General features: G+C 41.9%; 1 protein-coding gene across 2 annotated transcripts in view; it reads left to right on the forward strand.

Moving 5' to 3' along the window:
- The window catches only part of MED1 (mediator complex subunit 1), a 26,796-nt gene continuing 7,469 nt past the window's right edge, over positions 1-19,327 (forward strand). Inside the window, exons 1-16 of one of the 2 annotated variants that reach the window (XM_083408510.1) lie at positions 1-239; positions 3,649-3,758; positions 4,476-4,554; positions 5,634-5,688; positions 6,444-6,576; positions 7,335-7,363; positions 9,290-9,361; positions 10,176-10,250; positions 10,914-10,987; positions 12,122-12,211; positions 13,167-13,278; positions 13,510-13,634; positions 14,653-14,771; positions 17,401-17,602; positions 18,288-18,383; positions 18,503-18,608. In XM_083408510.1, coding sequence (XP_083264636.1) covers positions 212-239; positions 3,649-3,758; positions 4,476-4,554; positions 5,634-5,688; positions 6,444-6,576; positions 7,335-7,363; positions 9,290-9,361; positions 10,176-10,250; positions 10,914-10,987; positions 12,122-12,211; positions 13,167-13,278; positions 13,510-13,634; positions 14,653-14,771; positions 17,401-17,602; positions 18,288-18,383; positions 18,503-18,608 — 1,505 coding nt within the window. In that variant the 5' untranslated portion in view covers positions 1-211. Of the gene's footprint in view, positions 2,705-3,460; positions 3,759-4,475; positions 4,555-5,633; positions 5,689-6,443; positions 6,577-7,334; positions 7,364-9,289; positions 9,362-10,175; positions 10,251-10,913; positions 10,988-12,121; positions 12,212-13,166; positions 13,279-13,509; positions 13,635-14,652; positions 14,772-17,400; positions 17,603-18,287; positions 18,384-18,502; positions 18,609-19,327 lie in introns of both variants that reach the window. The other variant, XM_083408511.1, reaches the window with a different exon arrangement.

Consider the following 19,327-nt stretch of genomic DNA (forward strand, 5'->3'; position numbering starts at 1 on the left):
GAATCCCGCGAGAAGAAGCGCGACTTAGTATCGCGCGGCCGGCGGCGGGATGGCGGTTGCTGCGGGGTAGCATCTCAGGCCAACTGCTGCTCTCGCCCGGCCTCGCCGCCTCCACCTCGGAGCGGGAGAGGACCTCTCCCCCCCACCTCCACATGAGGGAGAGCGGAGGGGGGCACCTGGCCCCTCTCCCGCCCCACCACGCTCCTGAGGGATGAAGGCGGCCCAAGGGGGCGCCGAGGGTGAGTGACGGGGGGGGGGTCAAGCTCTCTCGCTTTCCTTTGGCAAATGGTGAGGGTGAGGGTGCTCGAGTTTCGTAGGAAGACCGGGCCCCTTAGACCAAGGGGGGTTGGGCGGGACGGGAGTCCGAGCGGCGGTTTGTAGATTTCGTTAAGGTTCGCCCGCCAACGCTGCCCAATCCTTTGCGGAAAAGCATCGGAAGTTCTCTGGCGAAGAGGTCAGAAGGGCCTCACTGCTCCTCGTTCAAAGAGAGCTACGGGGCCTTCCATGGACGGGAGGAAAGCGCTTCCGGGAAGACGTCGGACCTCATTCGTGGATTCTTCTCCGGGAGTTGTGTACAGATTGGAGTTAGGGAGTTTTTAAAAAGGCCCCACCCCCCTTTTTTAATTGTAGCATCCAGGGGTGTCGACTCGAATAAAATTATTATTATTATAAAATATGGGGGTGAGGGTGAAACGCAATCAATCACAAGACCCAGCACATGCACGCCATTTGAATGGCGGTGCCTGTGAACTTGGGGCTGGGGGTGGGCTAGGAGTCTGCTCCTATGGTAGTATCTGCAAAGCATTCAACAGTTGAATGCTTCTTCAGTGGGGGCGAGAAACAAGTTTGGCTTTCTTTTCTTTATTTAAACGTGCTCGATCTCTCTCTGCCGCCTGCTGTTAAGGCGGGTGTGAGGAACCTATGGGCCTCAAGATGGTGCTGTGCCCCAGATCCCATCATAACTGACCATTGGCTCTGCTGGCTAGGGCTGATGAGAGCTGGGATCAAACGACATCTGGAAGCCAGCAGACTCCCCATCCTGCAGGTGGAAAGGGGCTTGGTGGAACGCCCAAAATGTAGAAGCTGTTATGGAATTTACTGCTGAATCCTATACTGTGCTTACTTGGTAGTAAACCTCACTATGTTCAGTTGGCCTGACTAGTAGGCTAGTACATGTTTAGGACTGTAGCCTTTGCAGTCCTCCATCATGCAAGAGATGAGCTTTGTAGAAAGAGAAAGGTACTTTCATGGACTTTAAACCTCAGAAAGGAGCTGGATGTTTCTTTAGCATATGCTAACCACCATGTTGAGTTAAATCAAAGGTTCTTTCAGGCCTTTTGTCTGCAAGCAGTGACTAGCTAGCAGACCCAGGGATGTGTATGGAGGACATGCTAGAGGTTTTGCTTTTCAAAACACAGAGTGAAGAGTAGGTTTTTAAGGTTTCTGGTGAGGGTGGACCATAGCTGAGTAATAAAGCACTTGCTTTGTGTGCATAAGATCTCAGATTCAATCTCTGGTATATCCAGTTAGAAGACCATCAGCAGTGCTTTGAAAGACCTTTGTCTGACCAATAAATAACATGAGGCTTAGCTGCCCATCAGTAGACAGTAGTGGCCTAGATGGACCAATATGCTGAGTATATGACAATATAAGATGATCATCCTAAATGGAGATAGATAACTTGGTAGAAATGTTAAGGAAAGAAAAAATTGCAGTTGTGTTACTACCTAGAAATATGCTGTCTACACTTGTCACTCTGCAGCTGCCTAAGAATTTGAAACTTTTCCAGCACTGTAAATGACATACATAATACCCATAATTAAATGGAGATGGTTTTAGAGGTGTTGATGCCTTCTGCATTTTTGCAGCTTTTCAAAAAAATAGCAACATCCAAAAAGAAATCAATTTTTTTAAAAAAATTCTAGGCTGCCTGCCAACATGCACCTCTTAGTCATTTGTGGGTTTACAGCTTTCCTGCCTTGTTACCTGGAGGTAGTTCTTACTTCACCACAGGCAGTCGGGTGAGTTGCTATTTACGGCTTTGTGTTAAAGGTTATTTAACTTTCCATTGAAAAAATGAAAGTAAATATTCTTGCTACAGCTTTCTTTACAAATCTTTTGCTCATTATGTATGATGCTGCCTAACTTGCTTTCTGAGGTTTAAAAATATTGAAGTAATTGCTCCCTTGTAAAGCCTCCTGTGCATTTCAGACGTTACAGCATTGTTAGTTTGCCAGTAGGATAGCTGAAAACAATGCCTGTTTAACCTGCCTTCTTATAAATGTCTCAGAAAGGGATGCATCACTTAAGAATCACACTTTCACAGAGAGCATTAATAGTAAATATATCAGTAGATACAAAAGAATCAACCTGAGGTCCTTTAGCTGAAAACAAAATATTAAACTTTAGGTTTTCTTTTTGTAAACCCACTGAGCTATATTTGCCTTTAAAACAACAACATCTTGAACTCCTCCATTTGATTTTGCCATTCCATTGTTAGCATAGGATTTTAAATAAAGTTCTGAGGTTTAATAATATGAAGCAGGCCCCTTTTAGCTGTGTTCACTGTAGGATTAAGCCCTCTTACTGTGTCCTGAGCTTGATATTTTACTTATGACAGTATTGATCTCTTCTACACCCGTATGTAAGAAATATGGAGAACATAGATCAGTACCTGTCATTGGTTATCTAATGTTGACGGTACGTATTTGTCAGGGCTGGCTCCTGGTCCCAGCTCACAGAGGACCAACGCTGGCTGGTATTTATGTACAAAAGTCTTTATTGAAGTACAGTTTCCATTTCCCGCCGCAGCGCTCCAGCTCTACGTCTAGGCTTTAGACCGGCGAAGCTCCATCTGAGTCTCCGCCCCCTGTACACCAGTTTAAGACTCTAGCTTTACTCCACCTCTTCTTTCTCCTCTGGGTCCTGCTGCCCTCCGGTGCCCCTGTCTCCCTGGATTCTTCTGAGGCTGACGATGACCCCCCTGACTCCTCCCGCTCTCTTCGGCGGGCTTTAGGACCTGGCTCTCTTCCCGGGCTGCCAACTGTGCCTCCCTCCTGTACATTTGAACTTGGCGCGCGCGCGCGTTTAACTTTCCTGATGACCGTTTCCTCACTCCCCAACGGAGGTGTGGTCACTCCTGCCTCATGTTCTCCCGCTGGCAGCGCGCCACCTGATCCCGATGCCTGGGACTCCTCCCCCCTACTGCACTCTGGGGGGGACGTGGGCCCGGATTTCCAACTGCTACTCTCTGAGTCCCCTCTGCCCCCTTCTTCCCGAGGTGTTCCCCTGGGCACTCCCCTTGCCCTGACCATGGGGGCTCCTTTCTGTGAATTGTCCGATTCACTGGAAAGACTCAGAGACCTCGGATCGCTGTCATCGCTGACATTTCCTTCGGACTCCTCCCCTTCACTCTCCATTTCCTCCTTATCCTGTGCCTCTGCTCCTGAACCCCTGACAGTATTGTAAAGAATTCTGGATTGCATGTACCATGGTCCCATTCTGCAAGGTACTTTAGTCTATTCATGGTTACATAGCTCAAGTCAATGTTCTCTGGGGGTTATGCAGGGAAATTGAAGGTGAACCTGCATCTCTGGACAGAAATTCAAATATATCGTATGCTTCACTGACTTGCAATTTCTCTTATAGAAACAGAGAAACTGAATAAGATGAGTTCCCTTCTAGAAAGGCTTCATGTCAAGTTTAACCCTAACAGTAGACCGTGGACAGAAACCATGAAGCTTGTCCGGCAAGTTATGGTAAGGTTTTAGCGTATTTTAGATGGGAGTACTTGATAAAATCTCCTTGCACATTTTCATAAAACAGTGATTGTCAAGATTGTCTACTTAGAGAGGACACTGTCAACAGTAAATTGCCAAGAGATCTTTCACAGAATGTGTGCATCTTTCACAGAATCCTAGCAGTTACAGAAGATTCTGGGTTGAATTCTATGACATGCTCTCCATTCTGGTAGCGCTGTCTTTGCTGCTGTTCCATATCAATTGTGAATACTCCCTAGATGAAGGTGCCTAGCATTCCTCTGCAACTATGCACTATATGGGAAGATTGGCAGTGATGGACCACAATTGCAAAGAAACTGTCTTTGCTGATTCTTTTATCAAAAACCCAGTAACTCTTAGAACACAGAAAGTATTAGTCAAAACAATCTAGCTTTTGAATAATAATTCTTTTTATTTGCTATTATTTAGTAGAACAATTCTGAGCTGTCATTGGTTTGAGTTGGTGTGACTCATACAATGGTCTAGCTTTATAATGCACAAGGCCATCATCTGTGGGTGGTTTTTTTTTATTTACAGCACCCATAGGAGCTGATTTTTCCAGAACAAACAAAGTGGAAGCCTTCAGGAATGCAGTTGAATTCTCCAATGTTTTAGTTATAGCTTTCTTTTCACAGTATTGCTGAATGTGCATGAACACTTTCTCTATTTTTTTCTCTCCATCACCTTTGAACGTAGGAAAAGCGAGTTGTAATGAACTCTGTTGGTCACCAGAATCTTGTCAGCTGCTTAGAAACTTTGCAGAAGGCATTAAAAGGTTGGTAGATGCTTCTGAAACATAACTAAGTGTTTGTGGTTTTTTTTAAAAAAAAAGATTAGGAGGAATTGACATTAGGATAATAAAGGTGTTTATATGGTTTGTACTAGATGGGCGCAAAGAATTACTGTGATACCCTCAAGGTTCTTGGACAGCCCTTTGCATGCTTACTCAGAAGTCCTACTGTATTTAGTGGAACTTATGGCCTTGTATGTTTATAACTGCATTCTTAGGCTCTGTGTTGCTGTAATGGGTAAGCTGTATACTGGGCATGTATAATGCTCATGTTCAATAGAGTCATTGAATCAATTATCACTGTTTGTATAGTCACATGTTATATTGCACACTCCTAACCACTTGGTGTCTGGTTAAAGAAGAAAGATTGTTTATGTTCCTGTTCAGGCCAGTTACCAAAACTTGCAGCCTGTACCATAGTAATTCTCATTTTTTTTCAATGGGAAAACTGGGTAAGCGAAAGGCTCCTGTGAGCCCGAAGTTCCAACTCAGTTGACTGTGTGTTGAATCTCTGCATAGTTCAATATCCTGGTTGTCCACCTTTTAAAACAGCCACTGCTGTGAGGTGGCAATTCTGTCACTTTCTGAAATCAAGTATAATTAATCAAGTAACTAATTAAATTAGTACAGACACAGAAGTTGTCTCTTACGTGCACATCTGAGGGCAGTTCAGGATCAAATTTTTACTCTTATTTCCACAAGTTGTGGAGTAATTGTCTACAATTGTAGGATTTCTGACCAAGAGGCAGGGTCTTGTCTTTGGGCTGCATCTTTAGAATGTGGCACAAGTTCGGTGACAAATAGAAGTGCCTTGGCTATTGCCTCTACCTCATAGTTGATAAGGGGCTGTGAAGGTGAGCTGGCTTTCTCAGGCAGTTAAAGCTCCAGCTGCCCAGCAGATGGAAAGATAAACCTCTATGTCTGCCACCCCCTTTCAGTTCAGATCAACTGTCCATTGATTTCAGTGGGTCTACTCTGAGTATGGCTTGGTTGGATATCACCTATTGGGACTTGAATAAATTTGCTTATGTACTTGGCTTTAAACAAGCTCATCTTCCTCCTAGTGACATCACTACCTGCCATGACAGATCGCTTAGAGTCTATTGCAAGACAAAATGGGTGAGTAACTCCCATGATCCCTGACAATTAGCCAACTGGCTGGGACTGTTTGGAATTTTAGTCCAGCAATATCTAGAGGGCCATAGGTTCCCCGCCACTGAGTAAGATTAATACTTTTTGTGTATCTTATGTTTAAGAGCTAATTGAGACTACAACCAATCACATTTTTTGTATTTTTTTATTCACTGTTTATACTACACGCTTAAGAATGAAAAGCCAAAGTTTGTGTTGCAGTGAGGTCCAGCAGATCAAATGTTTGATTTAATTAGACTTAGATTTTAGTTTAGATCCATCTCTACCCTGGATGGGTGGAAAGGAATATTGCCATTTTTCGGTTTTGAAATAATTTTTTTTAAAAAAGGAATGTTGCCAAATAGCAATCACATGGTGGTTATGTAGAAAGAGAAATGTAAGAGGTATGTACCCTACACATTGGACTATAATCAAAATTGGTTGTTGCACTTATTTCTCATTGGAATTAAAGGGACAAGTTAATCAAGACTTACAGTACAATCCTATCTATGGCTGTTTAGAACTATTGAAGTCAGTGTGACTTACTTCCTGAAAGTGAGGTTAAGATTGCAGGTTCAGTATAAATTCAGTGCAACCAACCTGTATGCAGCCCATTATTATCAGTCTGGAGCCTCCAGGGGAGACCAGGAGAGAGGCCTCCAGCCAAACAGATTTATGTGCTATTGATTGGTATTTGATAAAGCTTTTCATGTGTGAATACCTTTTCTCTTCTTGTGTGTAAGTCTTGGATCTCATCTTAGTGCAAATGGCACTGAATGTTACATAACTTCAGACATGTTCTATGTGGAAGTCCATTTGGATCCTACAGGACAGCTGTGTGATGTTAAGGTGGCCCATCATGGAGAAAACCCTGTGGTACGTAGAGTATGAAGGTCACACCAAACTTCTGCCTTCTACTTTTTGTAGAAACATGTTTTTACAGCCCATTCTGTTCTGAGAGCACAGGGCAGTCTACAGTATGTATCAACCCTGAGCTTAACAGCTTCCTAAAATCCAGATATCTCTACTCCTGCATTTAGTTTTACACTTCTCCAGAAGGAAAGTGATCTATTCAGCCCAATTCCCTTTAAGTCCTCTTAGCCAGTCCCTTGTAAAAAAGTCACAAGCTGCCACATTTTCACATTCTGCCTACTCTTTCAAAACCGAGGCTATCATTTCCCAGCCTTTAATAAAATGTTGGATCCCTCAGTAGTAGCGAGAGAAGTCAAAGCTCCCTTTACCCTATTACTAGTGTGGTACAAATAGCTTGCTAACCAAGTTAGTACCATTTGTAATTCTCTCCCCCTCCCCAAACTTATTTTTTGTTCTTTTCGGAGCAGCGTAAGGATTTGAGATCATTTTTTAACTTTATCGTCTCATCCTTCAAAATGCTTGCAGTCATTTCTAATCATCCTTACTTATCACCCAGTGTTTGAAACACTGGACATCTCTGACCTGCCTTCTGCATTGTCCAAATATCCTGTAGGACTGTTTAGGAAAGTTTTAAGGGTTTTGTACTCATTTGAAGCTGACATTCCCTATAGTCATGTACAATTTAAGCCAGCACCATTGTGCTGAATAACTGCAACAGTTTCAATTGAAGTTGTGGCACATATTTTTATTTTCCCTTCTAGAGTTGCCCAGAGCTGGTGCAGCATCTAAGGTGAGTACTAAGTCTCTTTCATTACTGGCTACATACCTTCTCCATGTGCAGTTCTGTTGTATGGCTACAACCATTCCTCCATTTCCTATAATGTCTCTTGTACAATTTATAAACAGCATTCTGGATTTATTGTGGCTTACTCATCCACCATATTGGCTATTTTAGAACATAGAGTACAGATCTTTTCTCAACCATAGTGCTTTTCAGGAATTGTGTAGGGTGAGGTGAAGATTTTGGAATGAACAAGAATTGAAGAATTGGGTGGGGCAGCAGTGTTGCTTAGATTTGACAGCAAACAGTGGGTGCATATGAACTGAGGATATTCATCCAGTTTTCAGTTTCTGGCCCTTTTGAAAAGCAGCATAAATAGCTCATATCAGAGACCATGAAACAGAATGTTTATTTACTTGCTTAAAAAAAAAGTCCAATATCCAGACAATATGGAATTTTTAGGGTCACCATAATCAGGTTTCTTTTCAGTTCTCTTTTTCCTGTTATAAAGCACCACCCTGCCAAAACGAGCCTTTTAAGCATGCAGTTTTCCTTAGGATGTAGTGTGTTGCTCCTGCCTTTGGTGGCTAATTAGCTATGACTTGAGCCTTGTACAGCTGACCCAAATCTCTCTCACAACATGTGAAGAGTATGTTGACACTGGTGCAACATAGACCCAATATATATTCTGTATTCACTGAGCTGGTTCAAACAACACCAAGTCAGGTTTGGTGTTATATGAATGGGCCTTATGATAAGGCCCTCCATCCTCCCCGTGGGCTCTCCATTTCTTTGAGTTACTTCTTCCCTAATACAAACCACAGTTTGCTGTTACCACCAAATTGTCAAATAGTTGCTTGTCTTGGCCTCCAAACTGAATTGTAAAACAGCTTCAAGCTCATGTTTGAAAGGTCCCTGTTTATCCATGAAGGTCTTTGAAATGCATTGGATAAGTCACTGTAACTTGCACATTTGGGGTTTTTAAAAACATAGATTTCAGCAGAAGGTTTTTACTTCCTCTTTGGAATTATATGAAGACTGTTCTCATCCACTGCAGAGAGGCCAACTCCTTTGCTCCTAAGTAAGAAGGCAGGGTTGAGTCTTTAATAAGAAATTAGGAGTGGTGTCACTCTGTACGTAGGGATCACCAACATTTTTCAGCCAGTGAGCACATTTGGAATTTTAAGAAAGCCCTGTGAATGTTAGTTATAAAATGGCTACCGAAGGGGCATAGTGTAGCACAAAATGGTTGCTGGGTGCGTGTCTAGGAGAGGCCAAGCCAGTGCAAATAGGAACGGAGGGGGAAGAGCAAATAGTCTCTCATGCATTGTGACTTTTTGAAGCGGTATTTTCTGAGACCTTTGGCAGATGCCATAGATACTGGCAGGCACATTGACATCATCAGGCACTGCATTGGTGAACTTGTCATATTTCTCTTCTATCAGGAGAATAGGGTTGTTGGCAACCACCTAGGCCTTACAATAATTTGTTTTGTTCTAAAGATTTCTCTTAGAAATTCTCCTTCAGAATACTGGTTTCAGGGCTATGAGAGTCACATAGGGAAAAAGTCCTCTCAGAGAGTTTTGAGAAGGCCCAGGAGGACAAGTAGCCAGCAAAAGAGCGCTGAAGCCTACAGAGGGCACAGCACCATAGGCAAGCAGCTTGGGCCATAACATTTCAAAGTAAGGATACTGAAATCGAAGCTTCAGTACTTGCAACCCTCCAGTATGGGGGGGTGGCTATCTATTTTTCCTATGAAGTGTATTGTGCATCTTGGAATTTTATGGAGGAGTGCTGTAGTAGCATGTGCTTTTGGAGCTAAAATGTTGAAATGGACTCCTTTCACCGTCTCTCTTAGGTGCATCTAACTGTAAATATCTCTGGCATGTATGATTCCTCCAGATTCTCTAAAATTGATATGTTTTTCTTTCCCAGAGAGAGAAATTTTGAAGAATTTTCTAAGCACCTGAAGGGTCTTGTCAATCTGTATAAACTGCCTGGTGACAAGTAAGCATTCCACTAGTCATAATTTCTGTGATGTGGCAACACTTCAGTCACATATTTGTTAGAGCATTGCATATAGTGGTTGAAACCCTGCCCAATTGTATGTCTACCTGCCCCTTTTCTCCTTACTTTATGTGCCACCCCCTTCCCTTTCCTACATTACCGCTCTTGATTATCTCTCCCAACTTCAAGGAAGCCAGTGTAGAACTGCAGTATTACTGACGCTAGAAAGAACACAAAAGGGGCTAAAATCTGCATCTTTTTTAAAAGAGGAGTTGTTCAGCCAAGGTTGGATCCTTTGTGTGCATTGGAAATTTTAGAAGTATGGCCAGTCTTAGAATATAGTCTTCATTTTGTCAAAAAGGGATTTTTTAATAGGAAAGCTAAGAATGTAAGAACCTCATGGCCCGTCTAGTTCAGCATATTGTTCTCACAGTGGCCAACCGGATGCCTTTGGGAAGCCCACAAGCAGGACCAGAGTGCGAGAGCAGTCTCCCTTCCTGTCGTTTCCAGATTCTGGTGTTCAGCTAAATAACTACCTAAGCTATAAAAAGTCTGAAGCTTAAGTCCTTGGCATGTCTGTGATCTTGTATGATAACAGTTGAGAGACCTTCCGTGGAAGGCTGCTACTTGTCGGACAGTGCTCCGGTTGGCTCACAGTGCAATTCTATACATGTACCGTATACTGGAAGGGAGTCCCAATGAGTTCAAAAAGACCTACTTCCAGGTTAATGTGTATAGGGTTGCCACGTCAAAGCATCTTTTTGTCTTTTTTTCTGTACCAATTTTAAAATAATATTTTATTTTTTCTCCTTAGCAAACTGAAAACTAAAATGTACTTGGCTCTTCAGTCCTTGGAGCTTGATCTTTCAAAGATGGCAGGGATGTACTGGTAAGAGAAGTTTGCCTTACTGAATGAACCCAGCATTTACTTGTTGATGTCCTAAGCAGCAATACTGTTCAGGAAGTAGAACATTGAACTTGGAAGGAACTGAGTTCAAATCTTACTTGAATTACAGATCCACTAGCTATTCCCCGGATAAGCCACAACATCTTAGCCTCAGTTCCATCCTCTGTAAATATGGCAGATGATGATCAAGTTTAAAGGGCTCACATGAAGATGAATGCAACAAACACAGCCAAACTCACTGTACCCTAAAGCAGTCTATAGAAATAGGTGCTTATTAATAAAGAAGCTTGCATATTACATTTCTTTCATTTGAATTGCTATTTAAGTTTCCAAAGGTAGCATTATGGAATCCAGAGTCTTAAAACTGAAAGATAAACAAACAAACAAACCCTACAACTACCTTTGGTCTTTGAGGAACTGGGGTTGAAAGATTGACTGCTAAATCCAATGAGGAGGTGGTACTGGATTTCCAGGCTCCCGTATCCAAGACCTCTTTTTAATCTTAGTGCTGCAAACCTAAAATTTCAGTTTGGGCATGTTACAAATTCAGTCTAAGATAATAATCCAAAAGATTTATACTGTGGCAGTCTTGGGTCTTAATTCTGCACCAGCTTATCATATGTCTTTGATTCTGTCCGCTTGTAGGCAAGCCACCAATGCAAGCCCTTTGGACAAGATTCTGCATGGCAGTGTTGGCTATCTCACCCCAAGGAGTGGAGGTAGGCGACTGTAAATTGTGACAGAAGAGGGGTCCATTTTACAATACTGCCCATTTCCCCCCTTTAAAGATGATTGTGAAATGGTGCAATGCTAATTTTGTTGTTGTTGTTGTTAAAGAGTTGAAATACCCATCCACATATTAGCCCCTTATGGAGCTCAGCCTATCCAGTATTCCATAAGCAGAGAAAAGATGCATATTGGAAGACTGCTAGCTAGCAAAGCAAAGAGCTCCATAAATGCAAGTGATCCACCTCTTAACAGGAAAGGCAAAATATTCTCAGAATCTGCAGCCAAAGTGACTTCAAGGAAAATTCTTTCCCAACCCCAGATATAGCCATCAGCAGGACCAAGAATCTTCAGAGCTTCTGAATACATGTTTGGTAAATTAGGTATACATGAGCCACATCATAAATTACTGGGTTGTTGGGGGTTTTTTTGCTCATAGCCAGTATATGACTGTGGTTTAATTCCGGGTGTTGGAATCCCTACACTACTATGAAGTTGCTTGGTGATACTAAGCAGGCCATTTTTCTCATGGGATTGTTGTAAGAATAAAAACAATGCTGCATATGCCACTCTGAATTCCTTGTAAGAAGGTCATAATATGAAGGTGGCATATTCCCAAGGCTGAGCCACATCTTAAGTGCCATGAGAGGAAAAGGAATGTAGTTGATGACCTTTAGTCTCCCACGTTTATTGAATTGTTCCACTAAGATACTCTTTGAAGCAAAAAGCCAGCTGTTTGGACAGAATGGACAGAATTTATAGAGCAGCCTTGTCAATCCTGAGTTTTGTCTACAACTCCCAAAAGTCCCAACCGGCATAGCCAGTGATCAGGGCTGGTGAGATCTGTAAGTCATAGCGATGGGTTTCTGCTTCACAGATAAGAGAATTAGATTTGGGAATACATGGAACTTCATGCAAAAGAGAATAGAAGGTGGTGGGTAGTATGAAAAATTAACCCCCAAACCCTAAAATTTGTAGATCTTTGTCCTAAGAGCTGTGACCTTCCTAATTACATAGAATGCTAGGTGGACATAATCTTATATGTCCAGACCAACACATAGGCATCACTTCTGACCTTCCCATTCCCATTGTGTTCCCTTTCCTATTAACAAGCTTTCTTCTTTCAGGTCACCTGATGAATCTGAAGTATTATGTTTCACCCTATGATTTGATTGAGGAAGGTACTGGAGCTCCTATTATTCTGAATGAGAACAACGGTATGTTTCTAGACATGCTTTCTGCTTCCAAATGTGCATTCTGAACACACCTTGGATTATATTGAAGGTTTTCTTTGAACCCCAAGCAGCAGATTTCTTTTATTTTGGTATAAGGTTTATTTGTGGTATCCTGAGTATAGATATTCCCCCCAATGTTTATATATTGAAATAGTATATTATATAGTCAGTTGAGTATTGACAGCTTCTTATATTGCAACACTGTCTGATGTTTATCAACAAGCAGTCCTATTAACATTCCTGTGGATTACTAATTTATCTAGACTCCAGGCAAGTTTCTTGACATGTGCATGTCTTGATTAACAGTGAGGCAGTTAAATAATGAGTTCAGATTACTGTAGTAGTAGTAGTAGTAGTAGTAGTAGTAGTAGTAGTAGGTTTGTGTTTTGTTTTTTTTAAGAGACAATGGTTATTAGTAGGAAACATAACCTTGTGCTCTCTGGTTTTCTGGTTAATGATTGTGAGCATGATGGAGTATCCTGAAAATTATCTAGCCTAAATGTCAGTACTGGACCTGCAGTGGACCTTGTACATTAAACCCCCAGCCATGAAGTTTGCAGCTTGTCGCAAAGACTAAATACCCTAGTAAACAGCCAAGTGACAAATTGAACCAATTTGTGGTTTTTTCCATGGCTGGCCCAACTTGCTGCCACTGCACCCATTCTTCTTCCCTCTTATTCTGATTGCACCGCACCTGATGGTCTTTCAGATTAGAGAAGTGGAGTACAATAGGCACTCCCTCCATTTTTAAAGTACTTATTCCTTAAAGCAGGTGTAGGAAACCTATCGCCCTCCAGTTCAATTCTTTTCAGGGTTTTAGTGCATAATGCTGATAAGCAACGCATAACCTCCAGTTTATTACCCGTTGCTGTGCAGTGGATTTTTATTTTTATTTAATACAGCTGTTTGAAAAGTTAACACTTGCCTCCACTTTCAGTTCCTCGCTACCTGGGTATGAACATATGTGTTACAATTGAGGGAACACTGACAATGAACAAACTTCCTATTGCCCCTCTCATTATGGGATCTCATCCGGTGGACAACAAAGGGTAAGAAACAGGTGCTATTTGTTGGTTACTTGTTGGTGCTATTTTACCATAATGAATTAGAATGATTCCATACGGTCATCCAAGATGGACAATGCATAAATTAGTTTTCTAACGGCATAAATTAGTTACTCAGAACTGAACAAAGGTGTATTTACAGCCTTCCTAACGTTAAAAAAAAAAAAAGGTATTTGCATGAACCCAGATGTAATACTATTGTAATCTTTTCTTTAGGACACCTTCTTTCTCCTCAATCACCAGTGCCAATAGTGTTGATTTGCCAGCTTGCTTCTTCTTGAAGTTCCCAAGGCCTATTCCAGTTTCTCGGGCTTTCATTCAGAAACTTCAGAACTGCACAGGTCAGTCATGTCTTCAGATAAGCTGTTGATAGAGTTTTGCTAGCATCAGTGATGTATTTGGTGCCATAACCTGACACCTAGAGGGCAGCAGTCAAATCATTTTAAATTTTGGGTTGATATGAATATTTGCTCCTCTATTCTTCAGCATTTCTGCAGCCTAGATCATGTTTTCCGTATACCTGCAGCTTCAGACTGTCTTCCTCTTTTTTAAAAAACCCCAAAGTGTCTAACGTTAATCATGGAACTGATTAACCCAAATGATACAATTGGGAAAAGGCAAGAAATCAGAGTAATGCTAAGCAGAGTCTTGTATTAATGAGAGCACATGGATGTCTTCATCCTTTTTCCCATATCCCTACTGACCACTTAAAAGCTAATCTTCTCAATCTGTTTTTGTTACTAGTTTTTTGTGTTTGTTTAAATCCATGCCAAATCCTTAGAGACGTTAATTTTTCAGTCAAACAAATGGCGCAGAGCAAGCAGATACAGAAAAACATGTAATTTGCCTAATTGGGGAGGGACCAGTATGTGGCCTTCCATGGCACAGAGGTTGGATTACTCTCAGGCCTTTTAGATTGCCTTTAATGCTACTACTTTTCTCATTCATCTTCACACAGATCATGGGAGGGCTATCTCACTAATATACTAGTTTAAGATCCTGCTACTTTTTCTTCAAGATTACTAGTGTAATTTATTAGTGTTCGGGTATTTGAACCCATCTCTCCCAGGTGCAGCACTCCATAAGATCACGCTGATTTTCATGTTAGCTCCATGTCAAGAATTTCACAGTTCCTAGCATTCAATATCCACATTGGAATATATTAAGCACAAGTGGTTTCTGGATAACTGATTATAGAAATTTGACGCTGCAACAAGCACCTCTCATGTCAAGTTGTAGTGAAAATTATTGAGATCCCCTCTAGTACAAATACAAGTTGTAGGTAACAGCTAATGCTTGTATTTTATGAGAGGACAAATCTCTGGGTGGGCGGTTATAGTTTTTTTTTTCTTTTCTCAGGCATTCCATTGTTTGAAACCCCTCCAACGTATGTCCCCTTATATGAGCTTATCACACAGTTTGAGCTATCCAAGGAAGATGACCCTGGACCATTGAATCATAATATGCGCTTTTATGCGGTAAGTTATGTGGGGATTTCAGAATGTGAGAAGGTTGGTAAATTCTAGGTGCACAATCAGCTAAATATCAGGAGTTTTAATACAGGATCCTATATATAGCTTTTCATGATTAGACAGGTTATATGATCTGACTAGGGACGCGGGTGGCGCTGTGGGTTAAAGCCTCAGCGCCTAGGGCTTGCCGATCAAGAGGTCGGCGGTTCGAATCCCCGCGGCGGGGTGCGCTCCCGCTGTTCGGTCCCAGCGCCTGCCAACCTAGCAGTTCGAAAGCACTCTCGGGTGCAAGTAGATAAATAGGGAAGGTAAACGGCGTTTCCGTGTGCGGCTCTGGCTCGCCAGAGCAGCGATGTCACACTGGCCATGTGACCCGGAAGTGTCTTCAGACAGCGCTGGCCCCCGGCCTCTTTGAGTGAGATGGGCGCACAACCCTAGAGTCTGTCAAGACTGGCCCGTACGGGCAGGGGTACCTTTACCTTTACCTTTACCTTTATGATCTGACTATAGAAAATCTATGTTCTCTCAATGAAATACTTTACATTGTTAGAGAATTTGTGGTAGGTTTAGATGATGCCTTCAGTATAAATTATGGTGAAGTTCCACCATTGTTCTTTATCTTGAGGCTTCAGGGAAGAGTGGTGATAAAGTACACAGCAAAGGTAGGCAACTTAAAGCCCAGGGGCCGGATGCTGCCCAATTGCCCACGGACGGTTAAGGAATCAGTGTGTTTTTACATGACTAAAATGTGTGTGTTTATTTAAAATGCATCTCTGGGTTATTTGTGGGGCATAGGAATTCGTTCATTCCCCCCCCCCCCAAAAAAAAAATATAGTCTCCCCCCCCCCCCCGCATGGTCTGAGGGACGGTGGACAGACCCACGGCTGAAAAAGGTTGCTGACCCCTGGTACACATTATACTGGGGATTTGCTACAAAATAGTGCAGTGTTTTTCCACCCCTTATCTGGAGCACTTCTGTTAAAGGCTCAAGCTTTCTTGGAACAGGGAATCTTATGGCTCTGGTTCCAGGACACCGTTTTATTTTCCCAGTTATTCTATTTATAAAAATATTTACATCCTGCTATCTCATAAAAAATCAAAGCTGTTTACAACCATATCTGTGTATAATGAAAACACTTAATTTAAAATCAAAGACCACCAACTAACCATTATGGAAAGTTGTTTTCTTAATTGCTTGTATAGACTAGGGCCTCAGCAGGATCTCCTGCCCTATGTATTGAGAAAACCCAGAACAGTCAGGAATTGGATTTAATCAGCATCTGAGGATAGACTATCCTAAATAGCATTCCACCCTTGTAGGGGAGAGTTGTCACTGCAAGTACAAACCTCAACAGGAAGTAGAGGTTGGCCAATGGGAGGGAAATCTACCCCTCCTATTTCCAGACCACCACCCTTTCCACTTGGAGCAAAAGACTTAATCTAGGGTATGCCCTGCTCTGTGTGCTGGACCAATGATCACTTGTGAGATCTATACAAAGCCATTTTGATGGCACCATTTTGCTTCCTAACTGACAGATGTTCCACTACTCAAGTTTGCTTTTAAGAGAGAATGTTAGTAAAGGTAAAGGTACCCCTGCCCGTACAGGCCAGTTGTTACCGACTCTGGGGTTGCGTGCTCATCTCGCTTAAGAGGCCGGGAGCCAGCGCTGTCTGAAGACACTTCTGGATCACGTGGCCAGCGTGACAAAGCTGCTCTGGCGAACCAGCACCAGCGCAGCACACGGAAACGCTGTTACCTTCCAGCTATAAAGCGGTGCCTATTTATCTACTTGCACTTAGGGTGCTTTCAAACTGCTAGGTGGGCAGGAGCTGGGACCGAACGACAGGAGCTCACCCCGCCGCAGGGATTCGAACCGCCGACCATGCGATCGGCAAGTCCTAGGCACTGAGGTTTTACCCACAGCACCACCCGCGTCCCAAGAGAGAATATTATTGAGAATATTATTGAGAGGAGTGCAGTAGAGAAACTGAACCTTGGACTGAAAGGAATGAAGGCAATTCCTGTTCTAAGAACCTCACATGATATGATTAGTGATCTACAAAAGAGAATTGTTGGCATTATGTATTGATAATACTTTCAACTGACTCCTCAAAAGACAAAGTAATTATGCTGCTGCTGCTAAACTTAAACTGATGTCTAGAAAAAAATAGCATGAGATGGTATATAATGAGATCTTATTTTAATCCCAGTACCAGAAGATTAAGTATTAACTAGGCAAGCCATATAATTGAGCCCCAAAGAGAGCAAATACAACCTAGTGGAGTTTCCCAAACTTGGGTCTCTAGTTGTTTTTGGACTACAACTCCCATCATCCCTAGCTAGCAGTAGGGATTGCTGGGAATTGCAGTCCCAAAACACCCAAATTTGGGAAACCATAGCACTGGTTCCTACCTCTTTTAATGTGGATACAATGCTTTTGTTGTATCTATTTGTTTTTGTCAGAGCCATTACTCACCTTCCTTTGTCACTAGTAGAACTTTTTGGAGAAGGGTGGAATAAAGTATAAAGGAATAATGCAGTTTTGTTCTTCAAAAACAGTAGTTTGGTTTTCATCTCCTGGCTATGCATTACCAAGTAGTAAATGTGAGATTGTGTGTGCCCCCTTCATAACAGGCTTTGCCAGGACAGCAACACTGCTACTTCCTCAACAAAGATGCCCCCTTGCCAGATGGACGAAGTCTTCAGGGAACGCTGCTCAGCAAAATTGCTTTCCACCATCCTAGTCGGGTTCCTCTCATCCTCAATTTGATCAGGCATCAGGTGGCCTACAACACTCTGATAGGCAGCTGTGTCAAGCGAACAGTCTTAAAAGAAGGTGAGTGCTAGCCATGGTACATTGCCTGAAGTATTTTTAAAAACATATTGGTCTCTATAATCTGTCAGTCTTCTCCAGATGTTGTTAGGTTTAAATCACTACAGCAGCTGATTCCTTTGGCTTTTCCTCCAATTTAATTCACTTGCCTAGGAAAATCGTTTTTCTATCCATTTACGTATGTTAATACTTGTACTCTTAGTACTATGGTTGCTTCTCAACCCTTGCATTTATTGACCATATCAAAATTCTGAATAGTGTAAGGAAGCATGAACAAGATAGCCAGTAAGTTCAGGTTCAGGATTTCCATTCAGTTAGTAAGGAAACTAAACAAGAGTATAAAAAACTAAAGAAAGCAGGCCCTAAAGCAAACTGCTCACACTGCATTTAGCAGCCAAAGCCCACAATGCACCAAACTACTATTTATTTTATTAAAATTAATAGAAGACTCTTCCTTCCAGAGTAAACTTGAAGCAGCTAACATAATAAACATAAACTTTGAAAAGATTACAGTAGCTGTTACCCAACTCATGCACCATCAGATGTTTCCTGACCTATTTTTCCGTGTCTTAGTTGAGCTGCAAGTAAAAGTATGAACATCTTTCTCTCTTTCCCTTATTTTATCTATAGGGTGAACATGACTTTTTAAGCTTATGGCCTTTGCTAGCAAGCTCTCTTGTCTTTCCAGATTCCCCAGGCATCCTGCAGTTTGAAGTCTGCCCTCTGTCAGATTCCTGTTTCAGTGTGTCCTTTCAGCATCCTGTAAATGACTCTCTAGTTTGTGGTAAGTTGCTGGATGGAGGGTTTTAAGAGAGAAAAAAAATTATGTATAAACAGTCATTGAATGAAGATGGACACTTTTTCGATTTAATGACCTCCCTGTGATTCCTCTGTGTCTTTCAGTGGTAATGGATGTGCAAGATTCTACACATGTGAACTGCAAATTGTATAAAGGGCTTTCTGATGCACTCATCTGCACAGATGACTTCATTGCTAAAGTTGTTCAAAGGTATGTCATACTGCTTAAGCCAGAATAAAAACTGATCTTTGAAGACAGTGGTTAAATATAAACCTGGTAACTCAGAGGCCACTTACATTAAAGTTTTACCAAGGGAAAAATAATTTTACAGTAACATTTTCCTATCATTCTTTTTATATTCTGCTCTAATGGTGACAGCAGTAAAGGTCTACACACACAGCAGTTTTATTTCAGTAATGAGAGCCTACCCCAGGCAAGGGAGGAAAGTTTCTGGGCTAATACTTAAAACAATGGCATCCTGAACCTTTTCCTATTTTTTTGGGGGGGGGGGGTGCTTTAAATGTTTGGGACACATGCCTTCCATCACACTGCAATCACTAGCTTCCCTTTCAGCCAGAATTAACTTGGAGCTCCTGCTTTCCATCTCTACATTTCTCTTTCTTTTATCTATTTATCTACATATATTTATAACAAAATATAATAGATGGCAAATAAAAGTAGAAAGAGGTAATTAGAACTCCTGTTACCTTTCATGTCCAATAATCCTTATGGAGATTTATGGCACTGCAGCAAGTCCATCCTTCTGTGGTTTTCTCAAAATTTATCGTGCCCACACTTTGACAGACCTATCAACTCAGACTATGCTGTCTTAGATGGTGTGCTTTGGTATTAAAAACTCTCTGCAACTTAGAGTTGGATTTAAGGTCAGCTGCTGATTTCTAATTATTAAAGGCATTTGGGTTCCCTTC

The sequence above is a fragment of the Podarcis tiliguerta genome (genome assembly GCF_965153285.1).
Source record: "Podarcis tiliguerta genome assembly, chromosome: 13".
In the NCBI taxonomy this organism is placed as follows: Eukaryota; Metazoa; Chordata; class Lepidosauria; order Squamata; family Lacertidae; genus Podarcis; species Podarcis tiliguerta.